At 38.6% G+C, this 19,419-nt stretch overlaps 1 protein-coding gene across 2 annotated transcripts; it reads right to left on the bottom strand.

Moving 5' to 3' along the window:
- Positions 1-514: 514 nt before the first annotated feature.
- On the bottom strand, positions 515-17,097 carry LOC110518687 (synaptonemal complex protein 1). Of its 2 annotated transcripts, XM_036936834.2 has the most exons (35): positions 16,897-17,097; positions 16,423-16,552; positions 16,246-16,330; positions 15,947-15,990; positions 10,262-10,426; positions 10,074-10,141; positions 9,915-9,988; positions 9,744-9,802; positions 9,536-9,602; positions 9,337-9,410; positions 9,077-9,185; positions 7,187-7,281; positions 6,805-6,989; positions 6,637-6,704; positions 6,418-6,479; positions 6,183-6,299; positions 5,959-6,063; positions 5,723-5,826; positions 5,509-5,626; positions 5,337-5,407; positions 5,144-5,225; positions 4,523-4,585; positions 4,380-4,442; positions 4,210-4,272; positions 4,010-4,126; positions 3,821-3,931; positions 3,626-3,718; positions 3,445-3,519; positions 3,279-3,356; positions 2,998-3,177; positions 2,791-2,865; positions 2,577-2,645; positions 2,331-2,438; positions 2,038-2,127; positions 515-1,870 (listed from the first exon to the last, which is right to left on the bottom strand). In XM_036936834.2, exons 2-35 carry the CDS (start codon positions 16,549-16,551, stop codon positions 1,730-1,732), a joined length of 3,207 nt encoding a protein of 1,068 aa, XP_036792729.2. In that variant the 5' UTR covers position 16,552; positions 16,897-17,097; the 3' UTR covers positions 515-1,729. The 2 variants fall into 2 exon arrangements, with proteins under 2 accessions (XP_036792729.2, XP_090043503.1); XM_090187377.1 differs by lacking the exons at positions 2,998-3,177; positions 7,187-7,281; positions 9,077-9,185; ... (8 more) ...; positions 16,423-16,552; positions 16,897-17,097 and having other exon boundaries at positions 6,805-7,121.
- Positions 17,098-19,419: the final 2,322 nt, after the last annotated feature.

The following is a 19,419-nucleotide window of genomic DNA, read 5'->3' on the forward strand; positions in this document are numbered from 1 at the left end:
CACTTGATTGCGGCAGGTAGTATTTAGAGCGCTACTGGACTAGTAATCAAAAGGTTGCTAGATCGAATCCTCGAGCTGACAAGGTAAAAATCTCCCCTTTCTGCCCCTAGGAAAAGTTAACCTATGGTTCTTAGTCCGTCATTGCAAATAATAAAACGTTCTTAACCGACATACCTAGTTAAATTAAAAAATACAATAAAAAAAAATAGGGACAGTGACAATATCATTGCGTTTGAGCACCCCTTAGGTCACTCACTTTATAATCAACGTCACGAATATACTTGACGTATTACGTTGCAATATTGTGAATTGTAGACCAGAACAGTAGGCAACACATTTAAAAAAACACACCATACCTGTTTGAATTATGTGATAGGGTAGTAAGAACCTTACTTTTGGTCATTGTTTCCCCTGGGATCCTAATTAGGGAGTCACATTAAAAGGTTTAAAACGAGTGTATTAGTCGGAGGGATAATATTACCATCTGAGTAAATACAAATAAATGACTAACAAATTGAAGCATCATTTTATTTGGTAGCAATATAAATAACAATATGACACCTGCTCGTGGAACATCTCATTATAAAATCATGGACATTAATATGGATTTGGTCCCCCTTTTGCTGCTATATCAGCCTTCACTCTTCTGGGAAGTCTTTCCACTAGATGTTGGAACATTGCTGCAGGGATTTACTTCCATTCAGCCACAAGAGCATGTGAGGCCAGACACTGACGTTGGGCGATTAGGTCTGGCTCACAGTCGGCATTCCAATTTATCCCAAAGGTGTTCAATGGGGTTGAGGTCAGGGCTCTGTGCAGGCCAGTCATGTTCCTCCACACCGATCTTGACAAATAATTTCTGTATGGACCTCGCTTTGTGCACAGGGGCATTGTCCTGCTGAAACTGGAAAGGGCCTTCCCCAAACTGTTGCCACCATGTTGGAAGCACAGACTGGTCTAGAATGTCATTGTATGCTGTAGCATTAAGATTTCCCTTCATTGGAACTAAGGGGCCTAGCCCGAACCATGAAAAACAGCCCCAGACCATTATTCCTCCTCCACCAAACTATGCATTCAGGCAGGTAGCATTCTCCTGGCATCCACCAAACCCAGATTTGTCCATCTGACTGCATTGCGTTTGGTGATCTTAGGCTTGTGTGAGGCTGCTTGGCAATGGAAACCCATTTCATGAAGCTCCCGACGAAAAGTTATTGTGCTGAAGTTGCTTCCAGAGGCAGTTTGTAACTCGGTAGTGAGTGTTGCAAACGAGGACAGGCGATTTTTACACGCTTCAGCACTCGGCGGTAGCCAAATCCACTCATTTGAAGGGGGTCCACATACATTTGTATATATAGTGTATAGGTTCATTAAAACCACACAAGCAAAAACAATGTTACAAACAAATAAATACAATTTCATGAAAACATGAACTTATTCATGTTGAATGGAGTCAAAGGAGGCAAGTTTGCTCAAAACAACAAGCATTTGACATATTCCTCCATGAATAATGTGAGTAAGTTGCTAAACAGTAACAACAAAACAATATAACATACTTGGTTCATTTCAAATTCGTTTGACTTGCATTTGAAATTCCTATTTCGGTCAACAGCTTTCCCAGCATCAGACAACTATAGACATGAATGAACTTGAGAGCAGTGGTATAATGAAAATAGCAGATTTGTCAGACACACAGAAAACGGTCTATCTTGAAAAGCACAGCACTTGCTTTTTATGCAAAGATCTTTTCAACTGTTTTTTTCTTCTTCTTTTCAGCACCAGTGACAGATGTCCAACCAGCATCCCGCATCCTTTTCATTGCGGCGAGCTTTAAAGTACTCCCAGGTGATTTCTGAATGGCAGGGCTCTGGATCTGAAACATTACAGACTAATACTGACCTGGACATCACAGCATTAACTACCTTTAAGTTACAGACTATATTTTAGAAGTTGCAGAGTATAGACTTATTTCATAATACAGAGGGTGTACTGCCAAGTAAGTCAAGTATTTGGTGTTAATGTAAGGCTGGCTCATTCTACCTTCCTGAATATGTCCACTTTCTGATTCTGTGCTGCTGGGACACTTGACTGCAGGCGGCTCTTGAATGGATCAGTTGCAACTGCAATGCTCTGCCATTATACGAACCAGAAAGACCCAAGTTAGAAGAAGTGATATGTAAAGCAAAATGATTTCCACAATTAAATGTGCATGTGCACACCATACAGCTTGCATATAGAGTTATGATAATAAATCCTGAGTTTGAACAAATCCAATGTTTTAAGTCTATCCAAGTTCAAGCAGTGTGTTCATTAGATCTTGAAGCATTATTTACCAATAAATCATTATGTTCCGAGCTGTCAGACTTGGGGTCAAGCTCCAGGGTGCTCATCCCCCAGGGCACAGACTTCCCAGTGGAGGGAGGAGTTCTGATTCTGTAAGACTGTGGAGAAAATCACTCAATCACTCACAAAGAAATAGGATGGAGAGAATCCTCTGGGGGAATGGCTCAGTCAATAAATGAAAACACAGTTAATGAATCTTAGATTTTTTTTTAATGTTTATCAACATACTCCAATACCTTAATCCGTGGTGTTGCACTAACTATATTGGTGGAGCTCCAAGATGGAGTTCTGAGAGCTTCGGTTTCCTTTGACGCATCAAACATACAGTACCATGTCAGTTCATCTAATCAATTCTACGGTGATCATACAACATACAGATCATTTATTATTGAATAGCCTAACTTATGCATTATGAATACAACATACAAAATAATCAACCAATTCCAATACCTTAATTCGTGGTGTTGCTGCAACTCTAGTCATGGAGCTCCAAGATGGAGTTTTTGGGGCTTCGTTTTCCATTTCCTTTGACACATCAACACTATCAGTTCATCTAAGGTATTATACAGTGATGATGCACATGGATATAGTGGAGAAACATTTCAGAAAATGTTTGACCCGAACACAATCATTTTTAAGAAGTTCATGATCACTTACATTAATGTTTGGAGTCAATACAACTATTTTCTCTGAGGTTTGGGATGGGGTTACAGAGGCTTTCAGAGTTTTTGTCTTTCTCTGACTTTCCTTTGCCAAACGGAACATAGGCATCTTGGCGGAGGAGTATACTTTGGGGGTTTCAGAACACCTAACTTCTTTGGACTTTGGCTCAGGCAGCTAATTTGTAAATATAAAAATGTAAATGTAAAATAACAATTTTTGTCAGACACTTTTAAACAACAAAAACTGTTGTTATGCTCTGATATCTGAATAACTACCTGTTCATCCTGTGTCTCCAGTTGCCTGCTCATTTTCTTTTCTTTTTTCAGGGCTGTAATCTCTTGTAGTAAGCTTTCCTACAACACAACATTACATCATGACTGAGTAAAGAGACAACATTTGTCACTTGACACAGCTTTGTCAGCATGGGACATGACCACTTACCCTCTCGTTCATTTCTTTCTTTAGTTGTTCCTTCAAACGGTCATTCTCAATGTTCTGCTGTGACAGCACCAATTCCTGAGGAAAAATCAGAAAAATATCCAAGAAGCAGAGGTATAACACTACTGAAATGCTCCCAGTTAATCCAATCTCATGTGTATTCCTCTACTATATTGTAACATACCAGTGATGTTCTATTAGCAGTTGCCTCCATGTCTTTCCTCTTCTTCTCATCAAGCTCTGCATCTTTCTCGTCAACCATTTTGTCATACTGGTTCTGATACCAACAGAGAACTAAATGTTAACAAACACACATGGATAACATTTAAAACAACATGCAAGATGACAGCGGTGGATATTGACCTAAAGATAACTTTACCTTGTGCTTTTCCATCAAGGCAACCATGTCTGCTATCTTGTTCTGACATTTGATTTCAGTATCTTCCTTACTCTTGATGGCATCTGTTGCTGTAAGATGTAGCTTTTTCACCTGCAGGGATCAATATGTGCAGCAAGTATGTTGCCACATCTACCAGAATGTACCATATTATTAACTTCCAATAAGCACCTTTTTCTGAAGCTCTGCCTCAGATGTTGCTTTGGTTTCAAGGTCATCAAGCAAATTTTTACATTCCTCTTCATTTGATCGTTGAACATTTTCTGACTCCTCTTTCAATTTGTTTATCTGTGATGGATGAAAAACCAAGTTGCATCACAACTGAACTACAATTTTGCACTTGTAAATTACCATTTAAAGCCACGCGGTACCTCATTTTCAAGTTCACTGGATTTTGCAGTCTCAATTGCAATTTGTTTCTTCAAAGTTTTGTTCTGAGAACAAACAAGTAAATGAAAAACAGGTTATAGAAAGCTGAACAGTTTATATTATTGTATAATTCATTTGTCATTTTATAATCGATTTTTTTGTCAACACAAACCTCTTTTTGGTATTCGTCCTGGATTTTAGTTTTACTCTCTAATTTTATCTTCAGGTTGGACAGCTATAGAGAAAAAGCAAAGTGTTTGATAAGATAATTCAAGAAAAAAATAATCAAAGTGTAGACATGACTTTGATAATCACCTTTGACTCCACTGCTTTCATTTGTTTATCTTTCTTTGAGAGCTCAGCCTGCAGATCTCCACACTACAGACATGAAGTCAAACAGAAAATAGTGAACTTTATTTACTATCACTCATCAGTGTGAATATAGAATAAAACAGACGTGCATTTAGATTTGGACATTTACTCGGCCATATAATATTTTTTAAAAACAGTGTTAAACTGACATCATGTTGAAAGTTCCAATACAGACATTTTATCTCAATATCAAATATTTTCTGGGTAACAATTAAGCACCTTACTGTGATTGTTTTAAATAAAATAGTAAAAAATAAAAATAACTTCTTAGCAAATAGCAATTTCTCAAGCAAGAATTTTGCTAGGACTATCTGGGAGTGGTTTGAGTAGGGAGGGGGAAACTGAAAACTATTATTGTTATTGGCAGAGAGGTTTGGAACACCCTTTCTTATTGGTCTAATAACTAATTTACCACATGGTGATGACATCAGGCAGGTCAAAACTCCATTCCACCAAAACATGCAGAAATTTCAGGTGGTCATTTCAAACTGCTTTTACACTAAAGGGGCATTATCATAATTTTCACAATATTATTCCAACCTCATAGACAGTTGATTTGCTTACACTTTCTTCAAGTTTCTTCTGCAGATTCTCAGTGTCTTGGCCTTGCTCTTCAACTTTGGCATTTAAGGATTTCAATTCCTCTCTACAGGAAAAAGGTGAATGATTTTGAAGAAAAAAAACGAATGTTGCTGCATGCAGCATTGTATAATGACTATCATTACTAAAGATTTATAAACAATTAACTCTAACTGACCGTAATTGGTGGTTTTCTTCTTGGAGTCTTTCAATTTCCTTCTTCATCTTCATCTCTTTTGCCTCACTCTCCTGAATGACAAGAATATTCCCATTACAACACAAGAATGAATTATCAGCAAACTGCTCCATTATTCTATACAGACAGCATCACATGTTCAATTCATACAGACCTTAAGTTGTGCTACCAGAATGTTTGCCTCTGAGGATTCATTCTGAATCTGCTCCAGAATAGTCTTCTTCTCAAGCTGCAGCTGATTGAAACTTGCTAATAGCTCCTTATACTTCACCCTGGAGAATAATTCACATTCAGCATTTACAGAGACATGGAGGAAAACTATCCCTCAGGTTATTGAATACTTTATACTTGAACATCCAAGGACTCACTCATGCTGTACAATGTCTGTCTTTAGATTCTCTTTCTCCTTGATGGATTTTTCATCTCTTCTCATTGCAGCAGATAACTGCCCCTTAATCTCTTTTATTTTCCTCTGTGGGATACAACATATTAACAATTTCTTTCCTGGACTCATCTATGTACATACAGGTGTCAAACAAAACATGTAAACACAAATATGCATTGCCAATATTGTGCAAGGAAAATATAATTAATAGAATGAAACCTCAGTCATATTGGCTTTTTCTTTCAAGTCGTTTTGCATCGTTTCAGCATTTCCAAGAGCCTTTTCCAGTAAAATGTTTTCAACAGACATGGTTTCCACTTTATTCTAGAAGGGTACAACATATTCCAATATTAAAAGATAATACGATTTATGCAAACAATATCCTTCTGAATAAGTAGCACTATAAATGTATCTACACAACAATCATCTGAACATCATCTCACCTTAACTTGGTGAATTTCAGCATGTTTCCCCTCAAGCTCTGTGGTGAGTTCTGATGTTCTGGCCTCCACAACTTTAATTGTTTCCTCTAGTGACTGTATGGATTTATTTTTGACATCCTAAAAGGTAAGAGTAAAATAATTGCTCTTTCATTAACCTCACCATGGACTAGACATGACAGTTATGAGGGAAGTGCCAATTTGAGTTCACAAAACATAGGGGACATATAATCTTTACCAATTCATCTTCAAGGATTTGTAGCTGTCTGTCTTTCTTTTCTTTCTGTTCTTTGATCTCTCCTAGAAAACAAAACTTATATTAAATCTCTGGTTGCATACAAGCTAAAAACAAATGTCAATGTTCGAAAAAATAATGCAATTGTAACACGAAAGGGTGTGTGATACACTTTTTTTTAGCACAGTCGCAAGTACGAGGCGAAGCCGAGCAATACTTTACCTAATTCAAGGTTTTTCCTGTCAAGTTCCTCTGTGACTGCCGTAAGCTTCAGTTCAAGTTCTTTTGCCCTGAGAAACAAGTTAACATTCAAAGTAATATAAGAATCTTGATTACCATTTTGGGGTTCACCAAACAGGGGACAAAATAGTACCTCTATTAATTTCCCACCTCTGTATCTCAACTGTTAATGATGTCTGAAATTCCTGGGCTGTGGCCTGAATCTGTACAAGCTTGTCTGCTTGTTGATCTTTTATTTTGTTGAGCTCTTCCAAGCTTGAGTCTTTCTTGGCAATAACCTTTGCATTCTCCTCTTTGTTGCTCTCTAATGCTGTAGCAATAGCTTTTCTACTTTCCTATAGAGATTTAAAGTAACAATGCACATTTTCCATTGTCCCATTATGTACTGTCCACAGCCACATGAAGATATATAACAACTTAGAATGTAAAATGACAAACATATGCCTCCTTGGATTATACATGATGAACTGCATAACTTGCGTTTTAAATATACTTTTTAATAGCATATTGGAGTACAAAACAACATACTAACCTCACATTCTTCATTGAGCTGTTCTGCATTTTGCAGACTTTCTAACAGAGATTCTTGTTCTTGTTTGGAACGTTGAAGGGCTTCCTGGTGTTGTTCTGTCAAAGGAAATAAGATGTTATGTTCTTGTCGTAAAATATGATATTATACAGGAGTAAGGAAGTTTCACTTCCAGTAAAATGCATGAAATGGATTTAAAAGTTCACCAAGACCTATTCGAATGGAATTCATTTTACTGAGCGTAATGTAATTGTGTACAAGAACAAAACACCACATCTGTAATTTTAGTCCTGAATCTGCCATGGCAGGAGAGTAACAATTCCAGCCAGAATAACCAAGGTCCTCTGATATTACGACTCTTGTTCTTATCGACATCACTGTGTTTTCCATGACATTAGAGTTTGACAGGTATTGCTTGCAGTTTGAGCAAGAAAACATAGAACTGATTTGATCAATTGAAGCTTAAAACAAAGTGCTGCACATCAAATATGTGGACACCTGCACGTCAAACACCACATTCCAAAATCATGGGCATTAATATGTAGCTGATCCCACCCTTTGCTGCTATAAAAGCCTCTACTTTTCTGGGAAGGCTTTCTACTAGTGGTTGGAACATTGCTGCAGGGACTTGCTTCCATTCAGCCACAAGAGTAAGTGAGGTTGGGCAATTAGGCCTGGCTCGCATTCGGCGTTCCAATGCATCCCAAAGTTGCTCAATGGGGTTGAAGTCAAGGCTCTGTGCAGGCCAGTCAAGTTCTTCCACACCGATCTCAACAAACCATTTCTGTATGGACCTCGCTTTGTGAACGGGGGAGGGGGGGTAAAGGTGCCCACATACTTTTGTATACAGTGTATATTTCATATAACTGCCTTTATCAACTTTCAAAGTGAATACTTTTGTTTATACCTTTTGTGCCAGTGAACTGAAGTTGAACATTGTCAAATGCATCAGTTTAATTAAGCCTAAATACGCAATAAAAAAGTATTGCAGTTATAAGCTTATTAAAAGGGGCAATCTGCATTTGCTACATCCATTTTGAGATTTGTGAATTATTGATATGTAGCCATTGATTCTTGAAGAATATAATTTATAAATGACTCATGAGCTTAGTTCTACTGTCGTACCACATCAAAAACAAAAATATAAGCTTGTTTTACTTTGTTTGTAAAGAATGTAAATGTAAACAAACACTACATAGCCTAAAAACATGATTACAACTATAATGTTGATATCATGGATGCCCAGACTAAGCATCCATTGTTCTGTCTATGGATTTGAGAGTGGTTACACTTCTTCAACCCCATCCCTAAGCTTTTTTACCAAAACAGGGGCGGGAGAAGGCATTGTTAGTGTTTCAACTGCTGATTGTCTCTTTAAAGAAACCCTGGCTGTTGATGTAGTAGGCAGTAGATCAATAGAACACAAAGCATCCCCGATCCACTGAGGTTAACTTTGTTGGACATGGCAAGTTCACTTTCTCATCCATAAACGCATCTCAAGTGCAAATAGGTCTACTGTTCAGCAACTCATATCAGCAGGATGCGGGGCATTTTTATTAGGAGGAACTTTTACCGTGGATCTCTAAAATAATGATTTTGATCACACTTCCTCAATTTAAATATTATGAGGGCACCTACAAATGTTGGCAGCCAAGCACAAGTTATCAATGTAGCCTACTATCTTGACATGACCTTTAAATATTTTCACACCTTGAATGAAGAAAAAAAATGAATTATAGGAGGCTGTTTGGAAAAACATCCTACGCAAATCATCCTCTGGAATAATGCACATGCTGGGGTAATTACATAATCAACGTCTCTAGTAATACTAGTCCTGTCCAAATAGGGCTTAAGACCTAGGCCTAATCAATGAACAAAAAGTGCCCATCTTACGTGCTGCCTGTTGTAACCGTTTGCAACTCTCTCGGGTTTCATGGAGGTTGAGCAGGATTGCCTGAAGTTCTTTTTCTTTGTCCTTCATTTTCATCTGAAGTATCACAACCTGTAAGAGACATTTTCAGTTTCCATAGTCTACATACACAACGCCAAATACTGTTCATATTGTTTGTGACAACAATAGGTTACCGAAAATGTGTTTTAAAAACCACTCAGAGAGGGCGTCCATTACTCTACTCATGTTCAGTCAGACCAACCTCTTCTTCTTTCATACTGAATTCTTTCTCAAACTTCTCCTTTAAAACGGCAAATTCTTCCAAATCCTCTTTAACTGTAAAATATTCACATCATTGGCGTTATTGTTCTCTTTTTATATACTGTGTAAAGTGCCGAGTGTTATGTTCACAACAACACAATACAAGTGCATTGATGATGATATATTTCAAGTATATATACCTTTCAGCATTTCAAGGCGGTCAGTTTCTGCTTGAATACGTAGGCTTTCAAAGGCAGCATTCATCCTCTATAACAATGAATAAAAATGTTTTAACAAATATTCTTCTTCACTAGCATCATATAACTGACGCCATACATGGTGTATTAATGAAGATAACAAATCAATTATGTTATTTTAATCAAAAGAACAGAAAATTATAATATTTACCTGAATAGTTTCACTGTTTTCCATGAACAAGTGATGGGTTTCCTCTCTTTCAGATTCAACTAAGAGAACATAGGTTGGTTTGAGGACAACGTAGACCACAAAATGTCATCATTTCGCATTCAGGCAACTAGTATGTACACTTAGGCTGAGTAGTCGGCATGTTTTACTCACATAGATGGATTTTCTCAGCTGATCTTTCAAACGTATCCTTTAGTATATTACATAGGTTCCGTGTTGCATTGTTTCTGTTGGAAAAATAAACATTACAGAAAAAAACAGAATGATGATACAATCTATAGTGACAGTATCATGTTATAATCAAATACATACTTGTTCTGCAGATCATCATTCTCACTGATCTGATCCTCTAGTTTTATGCTGAGGCTTTCATTTCCGAACTAAAACATAAAGAAAAGGAAAAATAGGATATATAATAATAATACTTTTTTTTTTAAAGGACTTTAGCATTTTTACTCTGTCTTTTCAATAGGCACATTTGTACATTTACAGGTACATACCTGCAATTCCTGAATGGCTTTACGTTGGGTTTCAATTGTTCTTTTGTTTTCTTGCAGCTTCCTGTCTTTTTGCACAGCCTCTGAGTCCACTTTGACTTTCCAATACTTTACTTTCTGAACTTCTTCAAACAGTTTTGAATACAGCTGACTGGGTTTGCAATTGGTCTAAGAAGATTTAGAAAACACATGTCAGAACTCTACAGCATAATCTATGCATAATCACATCAGCGGAGGCTGGTGGGATAAGCTATAGGAGGACAGGCTCATTGTAATGGCTGGAATGGAATCAGTGGAACGGCGTCAAACGTGGTTTCCATATGTTTGATACGTTCCATTTATTCCATTCCAGTCTTTACAATGAGCCCGTCCTCCTATAGCTATTTCCTCCAGTCTCCTCTGAATCACAGCCTATTATGTAAAACGAATGCTCCTGAGAATTGAGATAAAGGCTAAATTGAGATAAAGGCTAATTTGCTCACATGCGACTAATCTCGGTTAACCCAGAACCAAAGTCTTGCGTAATTGATCAGATGCTCGATTAAGTTCTGGGTAAAGAAGTGTTGAGAGAACGAGGAGCTCTACCCTCTCTCTTTGCAAGTTACGGGTAAGTCTATGGGTCAAATGTCCCCTCCCCTTCCGAAATTCGACACACCACACCAAACCTTGATTTTTCCAAATAACCGGTGACAAAAAACCCAAGGACCGGAAATAATGCTGCTCACCATCTCCCGCAACCAGTTGTATCATGACAGACCTACGGTACCATTTATGTTTCTGTAGTCTGTCCACCAGAGATCAACACTCAACTAATATTGGCTTGCTGGTGAGTTGTACAATGTGCTATCTATCTAGGCCAGTGGTACGCACAGAAGGGACCCCATATCTTTAGCCAGAATTTCTGGTGATCCCATCCCTCCCCAAATCTGATGACACAACCTTAAAATCAGTCAATTTCAATGTTTACATCAACAAACAACCTTAAATTCATTAAATGTTCATATTTCTTATCAATGTATCTTTCCCAAAAATGTTTGTATGTTGTCCCATACAATAATTTGTACTCATTTTTTGTTCCTCCCAAAATTATTATTATTATTTTAATTGGGGGACCCTACTCCAATTCCCCCATGACTCCGAATACCTCTGATCTAGGCTTCCAGTGCATTCAGAAAGTATTCAGACCCCTTGGCTTTTTCCACAGTTTGTTACCTTACAGCCTTATTCTAAAATGTATTTTTATTCTTATTCCCTCATCTATCTACACACGATACCCCATAATGACAAAGCAAAAACAGGTTTGTAGAAATGTTTGCAAATGTATTAAAAATACAAATCTGTACATAAGTATTCAGACCCTTTACTTTGTTGAACATCTTTGGCAACGATTACTGCTTAGAGTCTTCGTGGGTATGACTCTACAAGCTTGGCACACCTGTATTTGGGGAGTTCCTCCAATTCTTCTCTGCAGATAATCTCAAGATCGGTCAGGTTGGATGGGGAGCGTCGCTGCACAGGTATTTTCAGGTCTCTCCAGAAATGTTTGAATGGGTTCAAGTCCGCGCTCTGGCTGGGCCACTCAAGGACATTCAGAGACTTGTCCCAAAGCCACTCCTGAGTTGTCTTGGCCGTGTGTTTAGGGTTATTGTCCTGTTGGAAGGTGAACCTTCGCCCCAGTCTGAGGTCCTGAGCGCTCTGGAGCAGGTTTTCATCATGGATCTCTCTGTACATTGCTCTGTTCATCTTTCCCTTGATCCTGACTAGTCTCCCAGCCCCTGCCCCTGAAAAATATTGCCACAGCATGATGCTGCAACCACCATGCTTCACCGTAGGGATGGTGCCAGGTTCCCTCCAGACGTGACGCTTGGCATTGAGGCCAAAAAATGTAATCTTGGCTTCATCAGACCAGATAATCTTGTTTATTTTGGAAAACTCCAAGTGGGCCATCATGTGCCTTTTACTGAGGAGTGACTTCCGTCTGGCCACTCTACCATAAAGGCCTGATCGGTGGAGTGCTGCAGAGATGGTTGTCCTTCTGGAAGGTTCTCCTATCAACACAGAGGAACTCTAGAGCTCTGTCAGAGTGACCATCGGGTTCTTGGTCACCTCCCTGATCAATGCCCTTATCCCCCGATTGCTCAGTTTGGTCGGGCGCCCAGCTCTGGGAAGAGTCTTGGTTGTTCCAAATGTCTTCCATTTAAGAATGATGGAGGCCACTGTGTTCTTGGGGACCTTCAATGCTTCAGAAATGTTTTGGTTCCTTCCCCAGATCTGTGCCTCGACACAATCCTGTCTCGGAGCTCTATGGACAATTCCTTTGACCTCATGGTATGGTTTTTGTTCTGACATGCACTGTCAACTGTGAGACTTTATATAGACAGGTGTGTGCCTTTCCAAATCATGTCCAATCAATTGAATTTACCACATCTGGAGTCCAATCAAGTTGTAGAAACATCTCAAGGATGATCAATGTAAACAGGATGCACCTGATCTCAATTTCGAGTCTCATAGCAAAGGTTCTTAATACTTATGTAAATAAGGTATTTCAGTTTTGAATTCTTAATAAATTTGCAAAAAAAATCTAAAAACCTGTTTTCGCTTTGTCATTTTGCAGTATTGTGTGGAGATTGATGAGGAAAACTTTATTTAATACATCGCTGCAGCTGTACATAGTCTATCGGTAAATAGCCCACCCATTTTTACCTACCTCATCCACATACTGTTTTATTTATTTACTTTTCTGCTCTTTTGCACACCAATATCTCTACCTGTACATGACCATCTGATCATTTATCACTCCAGTGTTAATCTGCAAAATTGTAATTATTCGCCCACCTCCTCATGCCTTTTGCACACAATGTATATAGACTCTCTTTTTTTTCTACTGTGTTATTGACTTGTTAATTGTTTACTCCATGTGTAACTCTGTGTTGTCTGTTCACACTGCTATGCTTTATCTTGGCCAGGGCGCAGTTGCAAATGAGAACTTGTTCTCAACTAGCCTACCTGGTTAAATAAAGGTGAAATAAAAAAAATAAAAAAATAAAGGCTGTAACGTAACAAAATGTGGAAAAGTGGAAGGGGTCTGAATGCTTTCCGAATGCACTGTATATTGTGTAGAGGTCGACCGATTAATCTGAATGGCCGATTAATTAGGGCCAATTTCAAGTTTTCATAACAATCGGAAATTTGTCATTTTGGACGCTGATTTGGCAAATTGTTTTTTTTACACCTTTATTCAATCTTTATTTAACTAGGCAAGTCAGTTAAGAACACATTCTTATTTTCAATGACGGCCTAGGAACGATGGGTTAACTGCCTTGTTCAGGGGCAGAACGACAGATTTTTACCTTGTCAGCTCAGGGATTCAATCTTGCGACCTTACGGTTAACTAGTCCAACACTCTAACCACCTGCCTCACGAGGAGCCCGCCTGTTACGCGAATGCAGTAAGAAGCCAAGGTAAGTTGCTAGCTAGCATTAAACTTTATCAATCATAATCACTAGTTATAACTACACATGGTTGATGATATTACTAGTTCATCTAGCATATCCTGCGTTGCATATAATCGATACAGTGCACATTCGCGAAAAAGGACTGTCATTGCTCCAACGTGTACCTAACCATAAACACCAATGCCTTTCTTAAAATCAATACACAGAAGTATATATTTTTAAACCTCCATATTTAGCTAAAATAAATCCAGGTTAGCAGGCAATATTAACCAGGTGAAATTGTGTCACTTCTCTTGCGTTCATTGCACGCAGTCAGGGTATATGCAACAGTTTGGGCTGCCTGACTCATTGCGAACTAATTTGCCAGAATTTTACGTAATTATGACATAATATTGAAGGTTGTGCAATGTAACAGGAATATTTAGACTGATGGATGCCACCCGTTAAGATAAAATACGGAACGGTTCCATATTTCACTGAAAGAATAAACGTCTTGTTTTCGAGATGATAGTGTAACGGCAGATTTCCTCTTCGTCTGAAGAGGAGTAAGGATCGGACCAAGATGCAGCGTGGTAGGTGTCCCTAACTTTAATCAAAGAAAGCGTGAAGAAACGAAACCCGAAACGGTACCGTGTGGCGACAAACACGGACATGGAAACAAACACCCACAAACCAACAGTGAAACCCAGGCTACCTAAGTATGATTCTCAATCAGAGACAACTAACGACACCTGCCTCTGATTGAGAACCATACTAGGCCGAAACAGAAACCAAACATAGACTGCCCACCCCAACTCACGCCCTGATCATACTAAATAAAGACAAAACAAAGGAAATAAAGGTCAGAACGTAACAGATAGTTTCCAGATTTGACCATATTAATGACCTACGGCTCGTATTTCTGTGTGTTATTATATTATAATTAAGTCTATGATTTGATAGAGCAGTCTGACTGAGTGATGGTAGGCACCAACAGGCTCACAAGCATTCATTCAAACAGCACTTTTGTGCGTTTTTCCAGCAGCTCTGCTGTTCATGACTTCAAGCCTATCAACTCCCGAGATTAGGCTGGTGTAACAATGTGATGTGAAATGGTTAGCGGGGTGCGCGCTAATAGCGTTTCAAACGTCACTCGCTCTGAGACTTGGGAGTAGTTGTTCCCCTTGCTCTGCATGAGTAACACTGCTTCGAGGGTGGCTGTTGTCGTTGTGTTCCTGGTTTGAGCCCAGGTAGGAGCGAGGACAGGTACGGAAGCTATACTGTTACACTGGCAATTCTAAAGTGCCTATAAGAACATCCAAAGGTATATGAAATACAAAATGGTATAGAGAAATAGTCCTATAATTCCTATAATAACTACAACCTAAAACTTCTTACCTGGGAATATTGAAGACTCATGTTAGAAGGAACAACCAGCTTTCATATGTTCTCATGTTCTGAGCAAGGAACTTAAACGTTAGCTTTCGTACATGGCACATTTTGCCTAGCTAACATCGCCAGCATAGTAGCCTAGTGGTTAGAGCGTTGGACTAGTAACCGGAAGGTTGCGAGTTCAAACCCCCGAGCTGACAAGGTACAAATCTGTCGTTCTGCTCCTGAACAGGCAGTTAACCCACTGTTCCCAGGCCGTCATTGAAAATAAGAATTTGTTCTTAACTGACTTGCCTGGTTAAATAAAGGAAAAATAAAAAAACATTTTGCACTTTTACTTTCTTCTCCAACACTTTGTTTTTGCATTATTTAAACCAAATTTAACATGTTTCATTATTTATTTGAGGCTAAATTGATATTATTGATGTATTATATTAAGTTTTAAAAAGTGTTCATTCAGTATTCTTGTAATTGTCATTATTACAAATACATTATAAAAATCGACCTATTAATCGGTATCGGCTTTTTTGGTCCTCCAATAATCGGTATCGGCTTTGAAAAATCATACTCGGTCAACCTCTAATATTGTGGCGTGCTAAAGTTGATGTGACCACGGCTTTTCAGAAATTAATGTTTGGAACACCCCAAGTTGTTTTCTAAAGACCCACTCTTGTTGATACTCATTGGTGTAATATAAACAGGTGAATGTATAGGGAAACTTCAGGAATCAAGGGGCTTGGCAAAGCAAACATCCCCCTCTGCTCTCTATAGCAGTTTTATTCCCCCACGTCCCACAAGCTCCAAGTCACATCACATACCATTATGTTTTCATCTGTGTTCACACCAAACTAAGTTTACTTACTTCTTCATTTTCCATTGGTGGCACAACTTTCATCTTGAATACATCTTTTGGGGGAGAGAAAATCTATGAGAAAATAATTCTAACTCGAGATGCATGTGCAACTCATGATTCAGAATATATACATTTTGCACAAAACTGTAGGGACCGGTTTAGCCTATCCCTATTTCCTTGACTAAAAAACACCTTCAATGCAGTATCTGGGTTTGACAAACCAGCCCTAAATGTAAAAAAAAAAGGATTTCTGAAATTAAAGTTCCATATGAATTTGTACAAGTATAATGCATATGGTAATAAAATACCTGATCTGGTGGGTTTTGTTGGCACAACCATATTCATAGAGGGAAACGGTATGTTTGATTCTTTGTCCAAACATTTATTATAACCCTAAGAATTGAAGTAGCACATCAGTGTAAAGTCATTCATATTGACAAAATACCAAACAATTTTAATTCAAACAAAACATAAAGCTGAGGTACCTGCTGCAAAGTTTGCATGAAACATCCCCCATCCTCCACTATTTCTTGTGGTTTGACGGTAGAAACCTGTCCTGGGATTGGGTTGACTCTAGGAGGCACCAACAGCTTGAAGTTGAATCCTCTCTCCATCCTGAAAACGAAATGGTAACGTTAATGTTAGCTAGCTATAGTAGCTAATTGACAACAATACGCTATTGACATTTAGTAAAGTAGCAAGCAAGGGGCTTTGGCAATTTTTTCTTCATAAAACCTTAGTTAGCAAACTGAAATTTCGTCAAAACAGCAAACATCTAGCTAATTTTAGCTAGCTAACGTTACTGTCGCTAATGTCAGCTATGCTGGCGACGTTAGCTAACGTTACTAGAAAAATAAATGTTGCGGTCGGAGACTGGCCACATTTACAAGAAAACGAAATATATTTCCCTAATATATTACGCGAATTAATATCTAGCTAATTGTGAATTATTTGCTTACGTTAGCTAATAGCACGGTACTTGGAGGTGAAAAAGACAGCCAACGGTTTTTGAGTTGAAATTCAACGGCTGAGTTCAGCTGGAGGCACGCGCAGATCTGATTTAAAGGGGCGCGTGGAAGGCGATGTTTTCGTCACTTTCCAAACCTTAAACACAAACGACGTCTAAACTTTATTCCATCCTAAACGACATTTTTAAATATCTAAAATATCTATATTTTTTGTGAGCGTGTGAGGAATGTAGCTATCAAACGGATACATTTGAAGAAATAGAAAGTTGCATTATACCAGTAATTTATATGTATTTTATGGAAACATTGTAGACTAAGTTAGCCAATTAATTCAAGCAGTTATTTTATACTTTGGCCACAGTAAATAACTGATCCAAAATAAATGACAGTATGTGTTCAGTTGTTTTATTTGTTTGTCATTGCATTTTCTTCATCTTGAATATACAAACATTAAGAACATCAGCTCTTTCCATCACAGACGGACCAGGTGTGATGTTATTTGTTAAATCCACTTCAATCAGTGTAGATGAAGGGGAGGAGACAGGTTAAATAATGATTTTTATACCTTGAGACAATTCAGAGGTTGAATGGGCAAGACAAAAACATGTAAGTGCCTTCCTTTGAACGGGGTATGGGGTGGTAGGTGTCAGGTGCACCGGTTTGTGGCAAGAACTGTAACGCTGCTGGGTTTTTCACAATCAACAGTTTCCTGTGTGAATCAAGAATATTCCACCACCCAAAGGACATCCAGCCAACTTGATACAGCTGTTTGAAGCATTGGAGTCAACATGGGCCAACATCCCTGTGGAATGCTTTGGACACCTTGTAGAGTCCATGCCCCGACAAATTAAGGATGTTCTGAGATGTTTGGTATACTCAGTGTGTCTTTAATTACATCATAATATCTCTCCTGGCTAATGAACACAATATCCCATTTCTGTTTTCTTTTTTTGTGTCAAGACCACATTATGGTCATCATCAATGTATGAAACACATGATTAAAAGTATATTTATGTGCTTTATTTGCTGACGTCAAAGTGCCTCCCTCCAAGTCCCTTGAGCATGTGAAAATGATGATGACCAAAGATTGTCTGTTCCATAGAATTTGGAATTAGAACAATTTACTAGGATCTCGAGGTAAAACTGTCCAGTAGACAAATGTGTAGTGGCTGTGTGTGATCGTTGCTATGAGAACCATTTTGATGAGTGCCAATGCTTTTTTGAAGAAATGTTTGAAGCCTGGTAAATTTGACACTAATGTATCTGTTTGTTTTGATTATCACTGTTTGTTTATTCAAACAAAAATACTATTTATTGCTTAGAAAGTTATGCCACTGCAGTAATGTATTTTTGTTTGCAGTTTGTGTTTGGACCCCCATGTTTGGACCCCCATGGGTTCAAGCAGTATTGAACCTGGCCTCTATTGAGGTTAGTCTTTCAGTTATGTATTCATATTTCTACAATATTGTTGTTTATGTTTACATGTAGTGGCTAACTTTATCTTTCTTTCATGCTATAGTTTTGTTTTTCACTGTGTGTATAAGTGTGTGTTTGACAGACATCTAAGAGAGATTCAAATGTTTCATTCACTTCTTTCTTGTACAGTTCTTGGTAATGACCACAGGGTGGGAGTGTGTGACAGAAAACTAAAACAACTAGTAAAAGAGACATTGGGCCCTTACCTAGCGAAAGCTTCCTACAGGACTGACTAAATACATTAAGGATTATTATGAAACTGGCATCCCCTACATAAGGCCTGATCAGCAGTTATTGTTTTCATATTTATTGTTTTCAGAAAGATAATACATTGTTGTCAACAGAAAGTTATACAGACACAGTTCATAACTTTGACCATGAGTGCACAAAGCGATCCACAGGAAAAAAAGGGGCATCTGTAGTCTACCTCAGATTGCAGGCCTGAGGCCCTGTCACATCTGATGGGCTCTCTCGCACGTCAGTTCAAACATGAAAAATAAATAAACCATGCTGTACCTTCCCCTCCTCCACCCTTCCATCCAGAACCGTACGTAGGAGGTGAGGAAGGACTGTGGTCTGTCATAGAAACCTATCACCAAAAAGGCAGGAGATCGGCAGCAGTAGTGCTCTCTAATGGAAGCCTTATGTTCCACATAGGAAAGAAAAGGGTTCATTAAGTAAGTAAAGCTCTTCCATCCATTCCTACCTAAGCTACAGTACCTCTCCTTCTCTCCTTACTTTTTCCTTTCACGTTCTTTGGCACGTGACTTGGCCCTGGTTGTGTGCCCGGTGGTGGTGTAATGGACTGGGTCCTCCTCACCGGCCCAGCCCAGGCAGCATCAGAACCGGCAGCATCGCGCTTGCTGCTGGTAAACCTGTTTTTTCCAGGGTTGCAATGACACCCTATTCCCTATATAGTGCACTACTTTTAACCAGGCCCCTTCCCTACATAGTGCACTACTTTTGACCAGAACCCCATATAGGGAATAGGGTGTCATTTGGGACACAATCCAGGGCTGCTGGGCTGAGTAGTGTGGG

Source organism: Oncorhynchus mykiss, chromosome 2 (assembly GCF_057628025.1).
Source record: "Oncorhynchus mykiss isolate SJ-2025 chromosome 2, ASM5762802v1, whole genome shotgun sequence".
Taxonomy (NCBI): domain Eukaryota; kingdom Metazoa; phylum Chordata; class Actinopteri; order Salmoniformes; family Salmonidae; genus Oncorhynchus; species Oncorhynchus mykiss.

Coding starts and splice junctions, on each gene's coding strand:
- LOC110518687 (XM_036936834.2), bottom strand. CDS start 16,551: ATGGAGAGAGGATTCAACTTCAAGCTGTTGGTGCCTCCTAGAGTCAAC. Junction 9,989..10,073: donor AATGATGATCTGCAGAACAA/GTATGTATTTGA, acceptor TTTTTCCAACAG/AAACAATGCAACACGGAACC. Junction 5,627..5,722: donor ACAGACATTGTACAGCATGA/GTGAGTCCTTGG, acceptor ATTATTCTCCAG/GGTGAAGTATAAGGAGCTAT.